This window comes from Pogona vitticeps, chromosome 2, assembly GCF_051106095.1.
Source record: "Pogona vitticeps strain Pit_001003342236 chromosome 2, PviZW2.1, whole genome shotgun sequence".
Taxonomy (NCBI): Eukaryota; Metazoa; Chordata; class Lepidosauria; order Squamata; family Agamidae; genus Pogona; species Pogona vitticeps.
Window position 1 is genome coordinate 29352734 of NC_135784.1, and position 20544 is coordinate 29373277.

The 20544-nt window shown below is 44.7% G+C and overlaps 1 protein-coding gene across 4 annotated transcripts in view; it reads left to right on the forward strand.

Annotated features, from left to right (window-relative positions):
* Positions 1-697: 697 nt before the first annotated feature.
* Positions 698-20544, forward strand: part of FLOT1 (flotillin 1) — a 31163-nt gene continuing 11316 nt past the window's right edge. For 3 of the 4 annotated variants that reach the window (XM_020813727.3, XM_020813729.3, XM_072989110.2), the window contains exons 1-6: positions 698-878; positions 4983-5041; positions 5934-6009; positions 15747-15837; positions 17266-17409; positions 18620-18739. In XM_020813727.3, the coding sequence (XP_020669386.2) occupies positions 772-878; positions 4983-5041; positions 5934-6009; positions 15747-15837; positions 17266-17409; positions 18620-18739 (597 nt within the window). In that variant the 5' untranslated portion in view covers positions 698-771. Of the gene's footprint in view, positions 879-2176; positions 2238-4982; positions 5042-5933; positions 6010-15746; positions 15838-17265; positions 17410-18619; positions 18740-20544 lie in introns of those variants that run through there. The other variant, XM_078388694.1, reaches the window with a different exon arrangement.

Here is a 20544-nt window from a genome sequence, read left to right on the forward strand (position 1 = left end):
CCATGGTGCTGCTGTTAAAAAGTTTGGGAAGTGACTGTGTGCAGCTCACACCTGAGAAGATGCATATTTTTACATAAGAAAGAGGAAAGAGAGAAGGCCCTTTGCCAATGTCTTTATCTGCCCTTCACCTGCTCCGACCTACATTGACCTTTCCCTTCAATGGTTGTTGTGGGGTTTTTTTGGGCTCTTTGGCTGTGTTCTGAAGGTTGTTCTTCCTAACGTTTCGCCAGTCTCTGTGGCCATGGGCATCTTCAGAGGACAGCACTCTGTGCTCTGGTGTAGTTGGTTTGGCTTCCCCTTCAACCTTAGATTGCTAGTCTTAGAGTTGCCTATTGTTGCGTCCTCCTGAAAAGGACAACCATATAACCTCCAGCGAGTTTAGATTTCTATCACTCTTCCTGTTACAAGTGCACTTCCCTAATAAATGTAAGGTTTCTTATGCCCTTGGGAAAGAAATGTGGAAGTGATTCTTTTACACGAAGCCCGGGAGGAAGTGTCTTCTTCCCGAGTTTCAAAGGGCTGAACCCAGAAATTAATAATGCTCCTGTACGCTGCCTAGCCCCCCCCCTCCCACAAAAGCGCCTCCCCTCAAAAAAAGGCGAAGAACGTTGTTTTTTAAAGGGGGGAGAAAGGAAACCTCGGCTTTTCTGAAGCAACCTGTAGTGGTTGCAATGTGACCCAGCAGCCAGCAGATGGCAGGAGACCTCCTGCGCCCTTCCCATTCAGCGCCATGGGAAAAGCAGGGCAAGGCAAGGGGCCGCACGAGGGCTGATGGGAAAGTGGCGGTGTCAGAGCCAGGAAGGGTGGTGCCTTTCCCAAGCAGGAAGAAACAAGCGGGTTAGGTTGGGGAATTTCAGCTGCTTCCATCATCCGCGGGGGTGAGTACTGAGGAGGGGCAGATTGCAGATAAAATCATGAGGGCGGGGGGGGGGGCACGGTTTGCAAGATTGCACCCTCTGTGTCCCACGTGGAGAAAAAGGTAGCAACAACATATATTTAAAAAGGAGACCTTTTAGAAACATACATAGAAGCAGCGTCGCCAACCCGTTAATCGTAATAAAGAAATCTAAATCTGTAATATCCCTCTTTCTCTTGGCTTTGTTTTCCTTTTTAAGAACCCAGGCGTCCTGATTTTGCAGGTTTTCTTCTATTCTCTTGTGAATGAGCTGGTTATTGTATTAACACGCTAATCTTCGTGGCTTAAGCAAAGTGTGTGTGTCTGTCGCTTAGCACAACGGACTGTCTCTGAATCCACTGCACTGCCCAACAATTAAGATAATTACAGGTTTTCAGAGAAAGAGCGACGCACCTTTGCCTGGGAATTGGGGGGGGGGGAATAATGTTCCTGGGGGAGTGATTTGTGCACCACAGCCTGTGGCCATCAGCCTTTATCCCCATAAAGTGTTGTTTGTGAAGCATGGACTTCACAGGAGGCCTGAGCTGAGGAACTGGGGACTTATATTTGTTTACTACATGTTTACATTGGTTCTGTGCTCTATATTTATTACATTTCTGCCTTTCCTGCAAGGATTTCAAGGTGACAGATCTGACTCTCCTTTGTCTCCACTTTATTCTCACGACAGTCCTGTGAGGTGGGCCGGCAGAAAGTCTGTGTCGCCACTCGCTCAGGGGATCTTTGTGGCTGGCTGGGCATCCAAATCACCATTACCGGTGGACCCGGAAATCTGCTATCCTCTCAAAACCCATACCAAAGTTTTCCAATGCTTGGGTTGATACATCGCCCCACCCCATCCCCGTAACGGACGGATGAGCTCTACGTTTCTGAGTTGTTCTCTTTCAGGTTGTTTTCCGCTGTTCGGATCAAAAGCTATGCCCAAGGTCTTGTAATTGATCCGCAGCGTTTTCAAATCCGGTGCGTTGCAGCTTCTCCCTGTCATTTTTCCTTCCCAACTAACCACAGACAGAACAAATTTCAAAAAAATAAAGCCAGGAATTCTTAACTCATTAACACATGTCGTTTGCTGCTGTAGCTTCCTGTAGCCACTAATCACTGTGGCTGTTTACAGGACCGAGCATCAAAAGAAAAGAACTGGATACCAAATAGGGGTCCTACATCATTACTAGATGTGAAATGCGACTTGAGTCTGTCAACGTATCTTGGAATCTGTATGAATGACATGTCGTCTCTGTATTCTCATTTATGTCTGAAGAAGTGGACGTCTTCCATGAAAGCTCACATTAAAATATAGCAGTTAGACTTTACAGCAATACAACAGGTTTGTTGTTGTTACTGTGTTTGTTTAGTGTTTTTTGTTAAAATCCCTCTAGCAGTGAGCCTGTAACAAATATAGAGCACAAATCCCATTATGAGCCAGAGTGGGTGTTAAGATCATCAGGAGAGGCCTTTCTCTCAGTCCTGCCACCCTCACAGGTGTGTTTGCTGAGGACACGGGAGAGGGCCTTCTCTGTCGCTGCTCCCAGACTTTGGAACTCCCTCCCACAGGAGGCCAAACTGGCCCCAACTTTGCTGTCCTTCTGCAGGCAGGCCAAGACCTTTCTCTTCAGGCAGGCTTTTCCTCGGTGGCAGGGCTGTCTGAGCGTGATCTTTGCATTACGCATTACTGCTTTGACTCTGTTTTAAGTGTTGCTTGTTGTGGCGGAACCCCCATGTCACACCTGTCCATCATGGGGAGCTCAAGGGCAGGAGCCTATGAGAGGACAGGAGGGGCGGAACCAGAAGAACAGTTAGACAGTTAGTTAGACAGTTAGAGAAGAGGAGTTGGAGAAAAAAGGTGAGAGATAGGGAATTGAAGAGAGAGAGTTAGGAGAGTGAATTGAGAAAGCCGCCCAGAGTCGTCAGTTGACTAAATGGGAGGGTATAAATTAAATAAATAAATAAATAAAGTTAAGAAAGAGTGTAATTAAAGTGATTAAAAACACACCCAAACAACGTGAAATCAAAGGATATTTAATGAATAATCCTAAACATCTGTGATTTGCCTGACATCTATAATATCAATAAATCTGTTGTATATTGGCAGCACGTGTCTAAGATCTATCTATTGGTATTGAGGGAATAATACCTGGTGGCAGCGTGAAGTGAGGAGACGCATCTAGAGAGTGGACTTGTGTTTAGGGAAAATAAACAAAGGAGACTGGCTGGACGCGACACTTGCGTTTACTCTTTCTGAGTGGTAAATTTGTTTGTTCCTTTAAAATATTTCTATACTTATTGTCTTCAGCTATAAATATTGTCTTTCAGTGGAGTAAGCTACCTTGGGTTCTTTTGAAGGAGAAAGGTGGGGCCAGAATATTTTAAATAAAATAAATATTAGCGGCCTACTTTTTAACAAATTAAAAAAGAAAAGAAAATTATAATGGTCTCTCAAAACCTGCACCAACGTTTTGTTGATACTCTGCAGGGTTTTGGAGCACAGGCCCTGCATTTTTGCAACACCTCCCCAAATCTGTGTAAAGAGACCTGACAGTACCTCAGAAAAAAAAACATTGAAACAAAACATGGTTTAAGAAATCCTGGACAAGATGGGTTTTTATGTGATCTAGCCAAGTAGTCCATTGATGTGAGACAGGCCCCATCTTGACTGTCCTTCCGCAAGCAGCCAAAGATGTTTCTCTTCAGGCAGGCTATCCCTTAGTGATTGGTTGTCTGAGTGGGGTTTTTTAATCAAGTATTGTGCCTTGTGGCTTTGAGTCTGTTTTTGGTGTTCATTTTGTTTAACGTTTTTAGTTTGTTTGATTCTTTTTAAATATTTGTATACTTACTCTTTTTAGCTTTTACGTATTGTCTTTTAACGATGTAAGTAGCTTTGGGTCCTTTTTAAGAAGAAAGGCGGGGTTAAAAATATTTTAAATAAATGAATAAATTTATAGTCAATCTAGTCTTCTGTTGACTGGATGGGGAGCTTTCATAGTCCTGGCAAAAGATGACCAAGACTGGGACATCCTAGCTGTATCACATGAGGTCTCTCCCAATATGCTTTGATGCATCTCCATGCTTTGCATGCTGGGCTCAATACTTAAATATATATTTGTTGCATTTCTATTCCACCTTCCTGCTGACAAGCTCAGGGGCGGTACACATGGGTGTCCTCCTCACAACAAGTCTGTGAAGCAGGTGATGCTCAGAGATGGCGATTAATCCAAGTTTGTCCAGTGAATTTCATAAGCCAAGTGGGGATTTGAATTTTCCTAGGGCCTAGGCCAGTGTTCTAACCTAGTGGTTCTTAACCTTTGTTACTCGGATGCTTTCGAACTGCAACTCCCAGAAACCCCAGTCAGGACAGCTGGTGGTGAAGGCTTCTGGGAGTTGCAGTCCAAAACTCTTGAGTAACCCAAGGTTAAGAACCAGTGTGCTGTACACTAGCTGTAGAGGTGAGCTGGGTTTAAAATAAATTGGGCGTATTTTAAAATAGAGGTGGGGAATATCTGGACTTCTAGATCAGTGGTTTCCAATCTTGGGTAACCCAGGTGTTCTTGGACTGCAGCTCCTAGAAGCTTTAACTATTAGCTGTGCTGACTGAGGTTTCTGGGAGTCATAGTCCTGAGCTTGGGAACCACAGCTCTCAATAGCAATCTATAACTCTCGTGATCCTTCACCATTTGCTGTGGGAATCGTAGCCCAAATAATTTGTAGGGCCACAACCAGTGTTACCTCTAAGGTGTGCATGGGCGCACAGATCTTGGTGCCATGGCAGCCAGAGTCACTGCCTGTTTCCTTCCGGGTTTTGGATGAAACCCTGCTTCCCCCTGTGCAGCAGGGGGAAGAAAATTAAAAGGAACGTTGGCCGCAACTGTTGATGCCTGTTTTAAAAGTAAATATTTGACTCCATTTTTGCTTCCTGCTGGCTGAACATTCAAAATTATTATTTGGCCTCTGTTGAATTCTAGATCTGTTGTGGTTTCAGTTAGAATAGTGAAGAGGTGTGTTAAATTATCGATGCAGTGTTAATTGGGGCGCTGTAAGAACAATAGAATGATCCGTGTGTCCTGTTCTTTTTCAGACTCTCGGATAACAAGATGTTCTTTACCTGTGGCCCTAATGAGGCCATGGTTGTCTCAGGTAAGTGTTCCATGCTGTCCTTCTCCTGCTTACTAAATCAGTGATGACAAGTGGAACCTGCAACTAAAGGTTGCAGTGTGAAATCAGAGAAGCACCAGCTGAAGACCTTTTGGCAAGCTTTACGGTGTAGATTTTAGAGGATATGTCTCCTTCCTGGTAGAGCTTTTGTCTCTATGCTTGGTTGAGAGAAGATCTGAAATCCTACCGCGACTGAGGTTCTTTCTCTCCCTTGAATTACGATCAAAGCATATTTTAATTTCTTTTTGGACTTCTGATGAGCTGCCTTGGTGGTGGACACACTGAGGGTGGTGCATTAAATACAATAAAATATTGTACCAGGAGGATTAAAGGGCGAGGCCTTGTTCTCAACCCGAAAAGATGTTCCTTGAGAGATGGGGCCACCCAATATTGTTCCCTGGTGCAGTGCTTTCAACCTCTGGTCCTCCAAATTTTTGGACTTTGACTCCCAGAATCCCTGACCCTTTGCCTAGGACTTCTGGGAGTTGAAGTCCAGGTTATTTGCAGCACCAAAGTTGTGAACTGCTGCCCTCTTATGAGCCTGTTAGGAGCCACAATGTCCTCTTGTTTTGTATTTGATCATGGTTGTAGAGTAAAGATTTGTTACAGGGGTTCCATCAGCTTATATTAAGGGGTCACCGTCTTTCCAGAAGGCCTGTCGGTCTCCCACAGCATTCCTTTGTCACAGTGTGACAACTCCAGCGGTCCTTCCAAACCCCTATTTTTCCTCCATTTGCCTCTTCCATTAAGTTTAGGAAACTAGATTTCCTGGTTAATCTCATTTGCCTCCCTACTCCCAGTCCGGGCATTTGCGAGGGATCTGTTTACTTCAGAGAGCTCTACCTCCTCAGTTAATAACATCTTTTCCTCTCAGGTTTCTGCCGCAGCCCCCCTGTCATGATAGCTGGTGGCCGGGTATTTGTGTTGCCATGTATTCAACAGATCCAGAGGTGAGTCCTTCTGTGACTGCCCTGTTAGGAGGCAGAGAGAGGCCTTGCCAAGGCAGCTGTTTTTGAGAGACAGAAATCCTAACGTTATTTCAGCTGTCATACGCTGTGTTGTGGGTGGATAAATAGTTATAGTTGAGCTCTCCCGCTCTGTGAAGGAGGAGTATTATATATTACAGATGAAACAAATACTCTCTAAAATTCTTATTCTGATCATATTCAGGCCTTCTCCTTAACAAGAAAATCTTCATTTTTATGAGATTTCCCAGCTGGAACGCTAGTCTGAGAGGACCTGGCTGTGTTCTCAATTGGCACTGATTTTCTGCCCAAGAAAGCCATGCGTCGCTTCTTGCCCAGTTACCTCTGCAGTACTTAGGGGTGTAACTCCTTCGATTGTGAAGACATGGCCACGTATAGCAGGATTTGCTCCAGTCATTAAATGGATGATTTCAAAATATATTTTAGTGTCTGCATGACGACATACAAGGCTGATCTGACTTGTTTCAGCCTATTTAATGCTAAAGCGCCTTTTTTCTCTGCCCATGGAGGGCTTCAGTTTTTTCCTGGGCAGGAGGGTTCAATCGTGAGGGTTTTTTTCCTCCTGTAGATGTTCCTGCAAAGACAGTGGCATGTATTTAGGTGGGGCATCCCACTTTAAGAGAAAACAGTTGTGACTTTGAAATGCATGGATGTGCAGGTATACACATACATATTGCCCTTTGTACCTTTTGCAGAAATTGAAATGGAAAATGAGAGTCAAGGCATTCAGTCAACAAATAGGGAGAAAGAATGGGGAATCCCAATGTATGTATGTATGTACGTGTAGGCATATACCCATATACACATGCATACACATTTTGAAGTCCTGACTGTTTTTCCTTGTGGGACATTTTCTAACATTATTTGAAATGTATGCCCGCACACACAACACATTGGGATTCCCCACCATTACCAATAATTCAGGCACGAGGACAGGTCAATAACAGGATCATAACTACTTCCCTTCCCTTTCTTGTCTCTAGTTTTCTCACACAAAACCATAAACGGATTGCAGAGGCAGGACCAGAGGGAGGGAGGGAGGGAGGGAGGGAGGGAGGAAGGAAGGAAGGAAGGAAGGAAGGAAGGAAGGAAGTGGGGTCTGTGGGCTGGAATGCAAATCACATCACATCCAGTATGAACAGTGAACTTCCGAATCAATCTGCAGCCCCTGTGTGAGCATCGATTGTGATTTTAGACATAATACAGGCTATGAATCAAATTGGTTTTTGTGGGTTTTTCTGGCTCTTTGGCTGTGTTCTGAAGGTTGTTCTTCCTAACGTTTCGCCAGTCTCTGGCCAGCATCTTCAGAGGACAGCAAATTGCAGCAAAGCTCATACGTTCCAATTCTGCTCTCCAATGTAGTCACAGCTTTAGAGATGGAAATCCTTGCTTTCCACCTCTGGGAAAGAATTTTCTTTTGGTCTTGTCAGAGGGGACATACTTTCTAGTGACACTGAACCCATTCCCCCCCACCCACAAACAGTTGCGCAAATGATTACAATCTGTGGAAATTACGGAAAATTACAGTGGTGCCTCGCATAGTGAGGTTAATCCGTTCCGGATTAACCTTTGCTATGCTGAAGCATCGTTGAACGGATCAAAAAAACCCATTGGAACGCATTAAACATCGTTTAATGCGTTCCAAATGGGCCAAATACTCACCGTTCAACGAAGCTTCGTAATGGCCGGCAGCCATTTTCGCGCCCTCGCCTCGCTTAACGAGGGCGCGAAAACGCTGCGCGCGGCCATTTTGGCCCATTTCTGTGCTTCCGGCGGCCATTTTGGCCGCCGAACAGCTGATCGTCGGGCTTCGTTTTGCGAAGATCGGTGAGCGAAACGCTTACCGGTCTTCGCAAAGCGAATTTAGCCCTATACAAAAAACGTTAAGCGATCGCATTAGCGATCCGAAAAAACGGATCGCTATGTGATTTCATCGTTATGCGGTGCGCTCGTTAAGCGAGGCACCACTGTACTCATGTTGCCTTGCATTTAAAAATCTGATGAGCTGTCCAGCTCCTTTTAATTATCAGCCAGTCCTTCTGAGTCCGCTGTGTGTGAGCTGCTTTTCAAAAGCAGAGGACATCAGATTTATGCAGATAGCAACTAGACAGAATGCATAACTTGCATAATCTTGTAATTTAGCTGAAACTACCATTGCTGCTGCCTTGTTAAATTGACTTTTCAGAAGCATCAAATGAGGTGTTTGTGTCTTCAGTGGTCAGACAACCAGTCTACGAGGGGGTGCTGATAAATACTGAGCCTTTCCCAGAAAAACATGAGCTGGGAAGCTGTAACTGCCACACTATTCTACATAGTCTCCCAGGAAATCAATGCACTTGTGACATCTGTCCTGCAGCTTTTTAAGTCCCTGCAAATTAAATTCTTCCGACTGCTCGTGTAACCACTCATTTGCAACATTAATTGCCTGCAGAACACCCCCAAATTGTTGTCCCTTTAGGTGTTCTTTGAGCTTGGGGAACAGATAATAGTCAGAAGGAGCCAGGTCAGGAGAATAGGGTTGATGGGGCATCACTTGAAAGCCTAAGGAGGTCAGTTTTGCCATTGTTTCACCTGCAGTGTGTGACGAGACATTGTCATGCAACAGGATGATACCTTTGGAGAGCTTTCCTTGACGTTTTCCCTTGACGTTTTGCCTCAACTTCGTCAATAAAGCACAGTAATATTTTGCATTGAGGGCTGAGCCCTGTTGGAAGTAGTCCAGCAGCAGAACTCCCTTCTTATCCCAAAAAACTGTTGCCATTTGATTCTGCACCGACCTTTGCACTCGGAGCTTCTTTGGCCTGGGGGAACCACTGTGCCTCCATTCCTTAGACAGTTCCTTTGTCTCAGGATCATAACACTAGATCCATGTCTCATCACCAGTTACCAGTTTGCCCAGGAAATCTGACTCATTTCTTGCAAAATGTTCCAAAACAGCCACCAATGACGCCACACGTTTCCTCTTTTGTTTGGTTGTCAAAAGTTTGGGGATCCACTTTGCTGCCAGCTTTCTCATTTCCAAGTTATTGTGGAGAATGGCACCAACTCTCTCATGTGATATTCTCAGATATATAGCAATACTTTTGGCTGACATTCGGCAGTCCTCCATGATCATGTCATGGATGGCTTTCACATTTGCAGGCAGAGAGACAGAAGCAGGCCTTCCACTGAGTTTCTCACCTTCAACACCGAAATGGCCAGTTTAAAAATTGACAACCCAATGTTTAACTGTTGCATGTGAAGGGCCACTGTCACCCACAGTTTGTGACATTTCATCATGGATCTGCTTTGCACCTTTCCCTTGGAGAAACAGGTACTTGATTATGGTCCTTTGCGCTTCCATGTTGAACTTTTCTGGAGGTGCCGCCATGTTCACTTTGGACTGGAAAATGAAAGTTAAGTTAAAATCATAGGTAGTTGATTTTTGCACCATTGAATATAGACAAATTGGCCAATACACCCTGCAATTTATAGCTTCCTAGCTCATTTTTTTCCTGGCTAAGGTTCAATACTTATCAGCACCCCCTCGTATGTTATGCTTGTGTGCTTTGCTCTTGGGGGGAAAGGACACGAGACACTATATTTACAATCTGATGCATAGATGTTGTGCATAAATGGCCAAAATCTTGACAAAGAAACAGTCCTTGCCTCCACCTTGCTCTGGAGGGCAACGAGTTCAGTTAGTACATGCAAGAAATGAGCAAAATTTAGGCAACTTTCTACCAGTAATTTTTTTCCTAAGAAAATTCCCTGCAGAGAGATCACATGGTGTGTGTGTGTGTGGGGAAACAGTTCCTCCCCCCTCATTTGCCTACTAAGAATGAGTCACGGTGAGGTCTCCATCCTTATTGTATATTAGTTGATGGGAGCACAAGATAGAGGGATGCTATTGGAGTTACATCCTGTTTCTTTGGTTTCTCCAGGCATCTATTTGGCCACTGTGAGAAATCAGGATGTTGGACTATATATGTCTTATATTTGACTCAGTGTTAGCTCTTCTTTCTTTTTCATGACTACAATTCCTATGATCTTGCACCATTAGCTGAGACAAGATAGAATAGCTAAAACAGGACTATTCTATAGCCATATGGGCACACACCATGTGTGTCCCATTTGCCTCCCAAGTTTGCAGGGCGAGAGAGAGAGAGTGAATCCATAGCTTTCTGTTCCTGGGTGCTCACTGTAGCACTTTGAATGAGATACAAAGGTCGCCATGCTGGCCATAAGAACATTTCCAACGTGGACCGGGTAGGTGGGGCTCGTCAGCCCTGGAAGGCAGCCCATCTAGGAGAAGGAAAACTCTGATTTCAAACCTCCACTGCCTTGTGGCTATATCCACTGATGGAAAAGGCTTCAGGAGTTAACCTCAAGGCAAAATCCGGAGCCGGAGTCCCAGAGGCAGTTCGTGTTTTTCTGTCAACTCCTGTGTCGTTGCTGGAACCAGTTGTATTGGCTCTTGCCTTTCCATTGGACCATTTCAGCAATGTGGAGAGGGGGGATCAAGTGCTTGGGTAACAGCCTATCTTCCATATTATTCTACCCAGGCTCTGTGCTCTGGAGAGGACACTCATACAGAGTGGGTTATCATGGTCTTTCGAGACTGAAGGGTGCCTAAGAAGATTAGCTATGCTGGCAGGGGATGATGGGAGCTGTAGACTAGCAACGCCTGTGGAGGGCTACACTTTCCTGATCCTGTAATATAGCAATTTTAAGGGCAACCATTCTTCACAAGATTCAGTAGAATTCCACAAGGTTACTGTATTTGCCAGCATATAAGACAACTTTTTTGGCCCCGAAACATGCCTCCAAATGGGGGGGGTCATCTTATATGCCGGGTGCACTTCAGTTGGGCCAGGAAGGAGTCGCCGCCGTTGAGTGAGTGATGTGGGGCCATGCTGGTCGGGGAGGAAGGCAGGCAAGCGGTCGGTCCGGATGGAGGGAAGGAAGCAGAGCCGGCCATGCCTGAGCGGCCAGAGCCCGCCGCCGGACAGCTTTATTTATTTATTTATTTATTTATTTATTTATTTATTTAGTTAGTTAGTTAGTTAGTTAGTTAGTTAGTTAGTTAGTTAGTTAGTTATTTAGTTATTTAGTTATTTAGTTATTTAGTTATTCATTCATTCATTTATTCATTTATTCATTTATTCATTTATTTCATTTATACCCCGCCACTCTAGGCGGCTTACAACACACACAAAAAACTTAAACATATAACATATGTTTCCCCTCCTCCTCCGCTGCCACCGCCTGCCCGGCCGCTTCCCCTCCTCCTTGCCCTCCTTGCCGCTGAGCCAGCTGCTCGCCAGCCGCTGGATAGCCACTTCCCCTTCTCCGCTGCTGCTGCCTGTCCGGCCGCTTCCCCTCCTCCTCCTCGCCACTGAGCCAGCTGCCCGCTCGCACGCACGCTGCCGGATAGCCTCCTCGCCCTCCTCAGGCCTCGTTGCCCGCCATGAACTTCCAGGGCGGGCCCGGGCAGAGCCCCGGGCAGCCGCTGCCGGTGCCACAGCAGAACCGTCCACTCTATATTTTGAGTGGAAATGTTGGGGGGGGGGGTCATCTTATACGCCCAGTCGTCTTATACGCCGGCAAATACAGTACATTTCAACCAGCTGAAGAAAAGATCTTGGGCTAAAGCTCAGCGTTTTATAGGCTAAACTTAACATAGTCAGAAATGTGCACTGCATGAGCATTATGTATTATTCTTGTTGAGCCTTATATGCTTGCAGTTTACTTCTGGCTTAGGGGGAACTGTGACAGGGTTTCTGAGTAATGTGAGATTTTAAGGAGTGGTTGACTGTTACCAGCTTTCCATGGCCAAGTAGTGACTTGAACCCAGGCCCCTTAAGTCAGTCTATCTACTACACCACGATGGCCTTCACAGTTATCATGCTTCCTCTTCTTTGTTTTCTTCTTCTTCGTGGTTATTAACCATTTCATGACAAAGATAATAACAATATTAGCAGTAATAGTGGTTTTTATTATGCATATAGAATACTTAGGCCAAAATCCTGTTAATGTAAAGCATGTGTTCAAAGGGAAGAGAAGCATAGATTCCAGATCCCAAGGGGTACTAGTTCCCCTCTGTTCGGCATTAGTTTGGTCTCATCTTGAGTACTGTGTCCAGTTCTGAATATCACACTTTAAGAAGGATGCCAACAAACTCGAGAAAGTTCCAAAGAAGGCAACAAGGATGATCAGGGGGCTGGAAACCAAGCCTTATGAGGAAAGACTAAAAGAGCCTTGAGAAAAGACGACTGAGGGAAAATATGACAACACTTTTTAAATACATGAAAGTGATACAGAGGAAGGACAGGATCTGTTCTCGATCATCCCAGAGTGCAGGACACACAATGGCCTCAAGCTACGGGAAGCCAGATTTAGTCTATATGTGAGGAAAAAAACTTCTTAACTGTTAGATCAGTACGACAATGGAACCAGTTGCCTTGGGAGGTGGTGCATGCTCCAACGCTGGAGCCATTCAGAAGAAAATTGGACATCCATCTGTCGGATCTGCTTTGATTTGGATTCCTGCACTGAGCAGGGCCTTGGACCTGATTGCCTAAGAGGCCTCTTCCAACTCCATTATTCTGTGAATCTATGAATCATGCAACAGTATTCCCCTCTGGCATGCTGTTCTTCAACCAATTGGAGGATTGGCCATGGAGCCAGCTTTGCAGCCAGTTCATGAAAGGGAGCCTACCGGAGAGTAGCAGGACTCTAGCACGATTGCCCTTCGATGATCGGAAATGTAAGTGAAAAGGATTCTGGCCTTATTGTTTTCTACGCACTGTTTTGTTCTTGAAAGATGAAAGAGTCCTTGCCTGTAAAACTCACACCCTGAGATGTGATACAAAAGGAAGAAGGAATGAGGAGGGAAGAGGAAACCACATGTTAGAGCACTAACTCCTCTGGCCAGTGCATGAGGATAGACTGGACTTTCCTTTGCGATTTCTCAACAACCTGGAACACAGTGCCTCTTGGTCTCCAAGCTGATGAACGAGATGAGAGTGTACAGCTCTTTATCCCCCGCCCGACCTCACTGTATTATGATATGCCTTGCAGCTCTCTTTCTCTGTGTATATTTATGTAACCACAGTGTCATAATGAGCTTCTTCTGCTCATGAGAGCGGTCACCCAAGTAATTCGGGCAGAAGCAAAAGGATGAGGGTGTGTTCTTGACGTGGATCCAAGTTGCACAGATTTGGAGGAATCCAGAGTTGATAAGATGTCCATCTACTACAGACAAGAGGAAGAGGGAAGGCTGGGTAGATAAATGTGTGCAACGGATCTATTTTGTGTCTCCTGTTACTGCAGGAGCAGCATTCAACCCCTTTTCTGCTTCCCAGACTTAGATCTCTTGTTCTGCAGAATTTAAATTTAGCACCCACAGGAAAGGTTCTGAGTGGAGGGTTGTGGGGTGGGCAGGTTTATACCGGCCAGAACTTTTCCAGGAAAAGAACATTGGTGTCATAGCAAATGTTCAGTAAGAATATTAGCTTAGTTATATCGGTGACAAATGAGGGTTTCCTTCTCTGTTAGAAAAGTAGGGAAAAAAAGTAGTAGTACGAGTAAAACATGCAATATCATTACATCATGTGCCGTTCTGGTCACCCCATTTCCGAAAGATATTGCAGAACCGGAAGAGGACCAAGAAAGAGAAAATTTGAAATAATTGAGATGTTGACCCAGATTTCTCACGGAAACGGATGTATGTTCTTGAGATATGTTTAGTTTAAAAATTGCAAGTCATTCAGTGAACGTTTTTTTCTCCTTAGAACAGTGACTTTTAAAATGTCTCTCTCACATTCTCGGTTTCCCCATGAACTGGAGGTGCTGAGCTATAGAACCTGGATTGTTTTCATACAACCCTTAGCCCAGTTTCAAAAGCTCCCTGCAAGTTTTATTAAGTCAGATCCCCAGTATGAGGTCTCTCCCGTTCCTCGACAAGCCTGCTTGGAGGAAGAAGAGATTGTCAGCCTGTGAGAGAAAGAGGAGAAGGTGGTAAAAAAGAAAGTTCGCCTCACTCACTGCTGGCTTCCCCTCTCCCTTCCTTGGCCCTTGGAATATGGTCCCTGAGAGATTATAATGATGGAATCCATCCCTCAAATAAATAAATAAAATTAACGTACCTTCATCCTTGCTCTGAACATTGTTCCTCCCTGTTCCCCCCCCCCCCTTCTCTTCTGCTCCACATCTCTTCTTTTTCTCTGTGGACATGCACACAGAGACTACGTTTTCTGGCTCATCCATGTAATCTACAGTACTTTACTTCCTGCACCCAAGACCTACTGTTTGTGCCCAACAAATGGGCAAACAACCCAGTAATGTTCTCAGAAACTCAAATATTATCTCAGCTGTTGCATGATTTTTCCCACCAGTGCCCTTCTATTCAGATGGGGCCGGGGGGGGGGGGGGACACACCATCCTGTTGAACCTAAAGCTAAGAATAAACTGAGACCTCCTGCCAAATGCATCTGGGGAGAATGTGGTTGATTCAGAGGAAAAGGTAGGAGAGGGGTCCCACTAGCCCGTGTTTGAAAAAGAAAACCTGAGTTTAATCTGTTGTGGCTTTGTTGTCTGTTAGTTCCTCGACTCTCCTGCAGTCAAGGACCAATAGCACCACAATGAGGGAGATCCATGGTGTAGGAGTGTTCTGGCGAGGGCTGATAGGAGTTACAAGCCAACAGCATCTGGTGGACCAGAAGTGCTCATGCCTGCTTTGCAGATATCAAGACACATGGCTGGCCCTGTAAAATTTAGACGATGGTTGAGAGGGCAGCAGTGAGGCTGTGGACAGGACCGGCGGGTAGCTGTTACCGAACTCAGCTGCCTCAGTCAAAAATTGCTGTTTTTGATTAACTCTTCCTAGCATTCCCCCAACCAGGTAGGGGATTCTGGAAGCTGTCGTGCAAAAAAACAAATAAATAAAAATAAACAACCTTCTCGTGTGCCTGGGTGTTTTCAGATAGAAATTGGGACTGAGCGGTTGAGACACATGCTTTGAGAAGCAGATGCTTAAACCAGAAGCTTCTGCTTTCCATCTTGTGCTGGATCTGGCCGGCACATGCTAGGAAATTGACTGGGCTTGTTTTACCCTTTGATCTTCTGAGCGGTTGCCCAAAAATCTCATTTGCTGAGGAGTCCTTCTTCCCTTCCCTTCCCTTCTCCTCTTTCTTTCTTTCTTTCTTTCTTTCTTTCTTTCTTTCTTTCTTTCTTTCTTTCTTTCTTTCTTTCTTTCTTTCTTTCTTTCTTTCTTTCTTTCTTTCTTTCTTTCTTTCTTTCTTTCTTTCTTTCTTTCTTTCTTTCTTCCTTTCTTTCTTTCTTCCTTTCTTTCTTTCTCTCTCTCTCTCTCTCTGTTTCTTTTTTCTTTATCTCTTTGTTTCTCTATTTGTTTCTCACTTTCTTTCTTTCTCTCTCTCTCTCTTCCTTTCGATTCCCCACTTTGCATCTCAGAAGAGCCAGCCTGTGTGTGGCCTTGGGCAAGCTGCCCTGTGCCAGTAATGCCCCCAGAAGAAGGGAATGGGAAACCGCTCTACCCGGTGAACCCTGAAAAAGGCTCCTCATAAGTCAGAATTGCCCTGATGGCACATGATGATGATAAGCTGTACTGAACTTGGAAGCAAAAAAAAAAAAAAAAAAGGAGAATGCAACGTATTTCTCCCTCATTAACTCTTTCCTACCCCTGTTCCCACTCTCCTCAGGATCTCACTCAACACCCTGACCCTGAATGTAAAGAGTGAGAAGGTTTACACCCGGCATGGAGTCCCCATCTCAGTCACTGGCATTGCCCAGGTAACTTCTTCCTAGCAATTCAAATAGGGTGAACCTGCAGTTGGGGAAAAAAGTCTTGTAAAAACAGCTAGTGTTGCTTCCCATACAGTGCAGTTTCAGTTCCTGCTCCCCTGAATGGAACCAACCACAGATTTTGTCCCCACCACACACACGCCACTTGGGGGGTTGTATTCAACCCCACGTCTGTTGTATGCCCAGCATGGGTTGTACAGCAATGTATATAGCAGTGCACAGCATTGATTGCCATTTAATTTCATTTGTTCTAACTTTAGAACCAGAGATGTGATAATGGCTGTTGATAGGGATACCATCTTCTGCAGGGTTTTGCCTGGGGAGTAGTAAGGGAACCTCCATTTTTATTTACAAAAGAGAAGCTTCTTCATCTCGAAGCATTAAAATTGTCAGAATTTGTTCCTAACATGTGAACAAGGTGTTAAATTTAATATTGTAGAGGGAATGTAAGATTGATGACAAATGCAAAGTCATGCCTGTAAAAGTCAGTGTAAAATGGTTGACTGATGACATGCAGCTAGAACAAGCTTAGGTAATGCTTGTTAACCACGTTCAGCTGCATGGTCTGTAGTGATGGGCTGCTCTTACTATTTAAGCAGAAGAGTAGGAACAGCACTTTGCCACTCAGTAGTAAGTCTGATGGTCTTCTTTGGATGTTTATGTTGCTCAAAGTGATCTAAGAGAGGGATGTGGTGGCACTGCGGGTTAAACCTCAGAAGCCTGTGTGTTGCAAGGTCAGAAGACCAGCAGTCATAAGATCGAATCCACGCAATGGAGTGAGCTCCCGTTGCTTGTCCAAGCTCCTGCCAACTCAGCCGTTCGAAGGCATGTAAAAATGCAAGTAGATAAACAGGTACCACCTCGGTGGAAAGGTAACCGTGTTCCGTGTCTAGTTGCACTGGCCACATGACCACGGAAACTGTCTTCGGACAAATGTTGGCTCTATGACTTAGAAACAGGGATGAGCGCCGTGCCCTAGAGTTGGACACGACTGGACTAAATGTCAAGGGGCACCTTCACCTAAGTGATTTATGCACACGCTATGTATATAATGCCATGTATATATGTTTGATCTATGCTGATATATGAAGTATGAATATATCATGTTATAAGTTCTTGTCAAACTCTTTCTCTGTTTTTTCCTAAACCCTGCGCGTCTTTATTCTGCTTATTAAAAGGGAGGATTTGAAGCTGCCTGATAAGAGACTCTGTTTTATCTTGGGCTCCAAGATTTCTTTTCACCAACCGAGTACTCTTGTAGCTTCAGCATCCAAAGGCTGACTCCAAGCTTCTGGAGAGGCAAATGCCACATCCTTCTTTGGAGTTGGCACCAAGTTGGATCTAAAATTAGTGAGAAACTCAGGAGACTTGTTCTTTTCTCAGCTTCTCTCCTTATTTTTCCCTGTCACAACACAGGTAAGAATCCAGGGCCAGAATAAGGAGATGCTGGCAGCTGCTTGCCAAATGTTTCTGGGCAAATCAGAGGCAGAGATAGCTCACATCGCCCTGGAGACGCTAGAAGGGCACCAGAGAGCAATCATGGCTCATATGACTGTGGAGGTGAGGCTGTCTCTGTATGTTTATGTGGATGTATATTTCCTGCCCCCTGCTGGAGAAAAGTGAATTTCTGTCAGTGTATAACTGTCCTTGAGGCTGCCCCCTGCTGGACAACATGTGATGTACCTCCAGGAAAGCCTCCTTTCCTACCATAGAAGTGGAACCTGTTCCCTTCGAGACAGCACTTCCCAGCCTTCTGTCTCAAGGTTACAACTCTCATCAATTTTCTCTTGAATCTCTCTGATATTGGAAGCATTCAAGAGGAAATTTGACAACCCTCTGTTCAGACCTACTTTGATTTGGGTTCCTCCATTGAGCAGGAATGAATCTCATACCAAAACCAATCCGTCCCCTTGGATAGCTTCTTTAAAGTTTGGACTAAAATGGGGAGTTCCCTTCCAACTCCACGATTTTAGGATCACCCACCGAGATAGGGCCTGTTTCCTTGAGGTGGCATCCGCCCGACTGGCAATCTCAGTACAGTGGTGCCTCACTTGACGAGGATAATCTATTCCAGTGAAATCGCTGTAGAGCAAAATCCTTGTCAAGCGAAATAAAAAAGCCCATTGAAAACCGGTTCAATGTGTTCCAATGGGCTAAATACTTCAGCGTCCAGCGAAGATCCTCCATAGAGTGCCCATTTTCCATGCCTGTGCAGCGAAAAATTCTTTCCTGAACACAGCGGGTAGCCATTTTGAGCAGCCTGTGGCCATTTTGAAAACCTGATAATCAGCTGTTTTGATTGTCGTAATGTGAGGAATTGGTTCCCGAAGCAGGGAACTGATCCTTGTAAAGCGGTTTTTGCCCATTAAAGCATCATTTTGCGATCGCAAAAACTTCATCATGAAGCAGATTCATCGTCAAGTGGGGTAAGCGTTAAGCAGGGCACCACTGTATGTGCTGGAATAGGAACTGCAACTCTTACCACCACAGGGTTGATGGGAGTTGTAGTGGAACCTGTCTAGAGACCTCCAGCTCTTTTGGGAAAGGCTGATTTAAGAGGCCTGAGTTGAGAACACATTTTGCAGGGGCAGCTTCCTTCTTGAAATTTAGACAGGCTTGACCATTTTTAAACAACTCGGTCTTAGGAGGCAGAAGAAGGGTAGACCTAATTCCAGTTGCTTTTTCCTGGCCGTTTTTTATTCTGATATCAAGGAAATCAGCACTATTTTCCTTTCCCTGGCAGACTACATTCCCTTTCTTTGCTCCACAGGAGATCTACAAGGACCGTCAGAAGTTCTCAGAGCAAGTCTTCAAAGTGGCTTCTTCTGATCTGGTCAACATGGGAATCAGTGTGGTCAGCTACACCCTCAAGGACATCCACGATGATCAGGTAGGAAGACAGGAAGGTGCTGGAACATAAGGAGACCATTGGTTTACCCAGCTGGAATTTGGAACACACATCCTTTCTGGACTGGAACTCCAGAATCCTCCAAGTAATCAAGAAAGGGGGCAACAAGAGACAGGCCAGTGACTCCAATATCTCGGGAACAGTGAATTTGCTCCCTCTTTCAGTCCAACTGTAAAGTAGCTGTCCAGGGTCCTGAAGCAGATTTAAGGATAAGATCCAGCACCTTACATAGTTCTTCTAAGGCTTGGAGTGAAAAACAGACTGACTGCCCCTGTTGCATCGGTCACTGAAGTGAGTTTGTTGAGGATCTTAACAGCTTTATTTAATTATTTAATTATTATTATTATTATTATTTTATTTTATTTTATTTTATTTTATTTTGCCTCCCTGGCCCTGCATAGAAATGAATGCCAAAGGCCACAAATCTGCCTACCTGCCACGTAGTGGCTTCACCTTGATGCATTTACTGTCTGTGTACACGAGAGCTACAAGACAGTGCCATCATCCCATTGCTGTGGATTTCATCCGATTCGGGATAGATCCCAACGTACCCGTTGGACTCTTGACAAGTCTTGGCTCATCGCCAGCCCTTCTGATTAATCAAGAAGATGAGTTGTTTTTTTTAATCTGTGGGCTTCAAGCTTAGCCTCGTTTGACCTTCCTGATTGCTTCAGAGCTTGCATGGAGGGTTTCTCGGTTGCTGCCTTGAACCAACTAATCCTTCCCTGTAAAGATTTCACTTTTTTTAAAAAAAAAGAGCACAGAAGATTCTTTGGGTAGTTCAGTGCTGAGTTAACTTGCCTTAATTCGGTATTGGAGTTAATGTGCTGTAAACAAGAAATGTTTCATCTCTTTGGCCTTCCAGGATGCTAACGAGAATATTTAACTAAGGGATCTATATTTTTCCTCAAAAGTTTTTTAAAAATCCATATGGATTGAGAATCTCTAACCCTCCAGCTGTGGTTGAACTACAGTTTCCATCATGCCTCACTATTGGCTGGGCTGCCCAAGGTTTTGAAAAGAATAGGGAATACAGAAAGCTTATATTACTCTGATTACTCAACTTAAAAGCACAGGCTATACCACCAGCTTTTCTAATATGTTCACTGTGCTTATTTTAGTTATGCCAATATGCATATATAAATAGATTTTTTTTTTAAATCTTACACATCTTGGATTCAAATTGAATTTGGCATCATCTTTGACTCTTCATTTCTAACTGGTAGTTGGGGGAAGACTTTCAAAACAAAAGCACAACTGAGCAGAACAACACTAAGAAAATGATGGTTAAAAATGATGGCCAAGGTTGAGGAGAATTGCTGCCCAACAACCTCTGGAGAATAACCCAACCCTATAGAACGTGGGGATGTTCTATTTGCATAAATTAAACTTTGCCCAGTGACAGAGCTGGCATCTCTCACAGGGCACTGGTTGAAGTTTTAGTTCTCCAGTGTGGCCTGCTGGAATTGGTCCTTGCTACCAGGTTCTCTCTCCTAGAGAACTGGGTCTATGAATTTCCATCTTCCCACAAGGCCTACGTGTGATACTGCATTTAGCATTCGGAGGCATGGTGAGAAATGGAAACTGGAAGTTTCCTCCCTCCCTTGGAATACTGCTGCCTCCTGCAGAAATAACTAAGGGCCAGGTCAGAATTGGGAAGGAAAAGCAAAGCAAAGTGTGCTGCTTATATACCACCTTGTAGCACTTAGAGCACTCTCTGGGTGGTATGCAATTTAATTCTGCGGGCTCCACACTGCCCCCTGCCCCAGCAAGCTGGGTACTCAGTT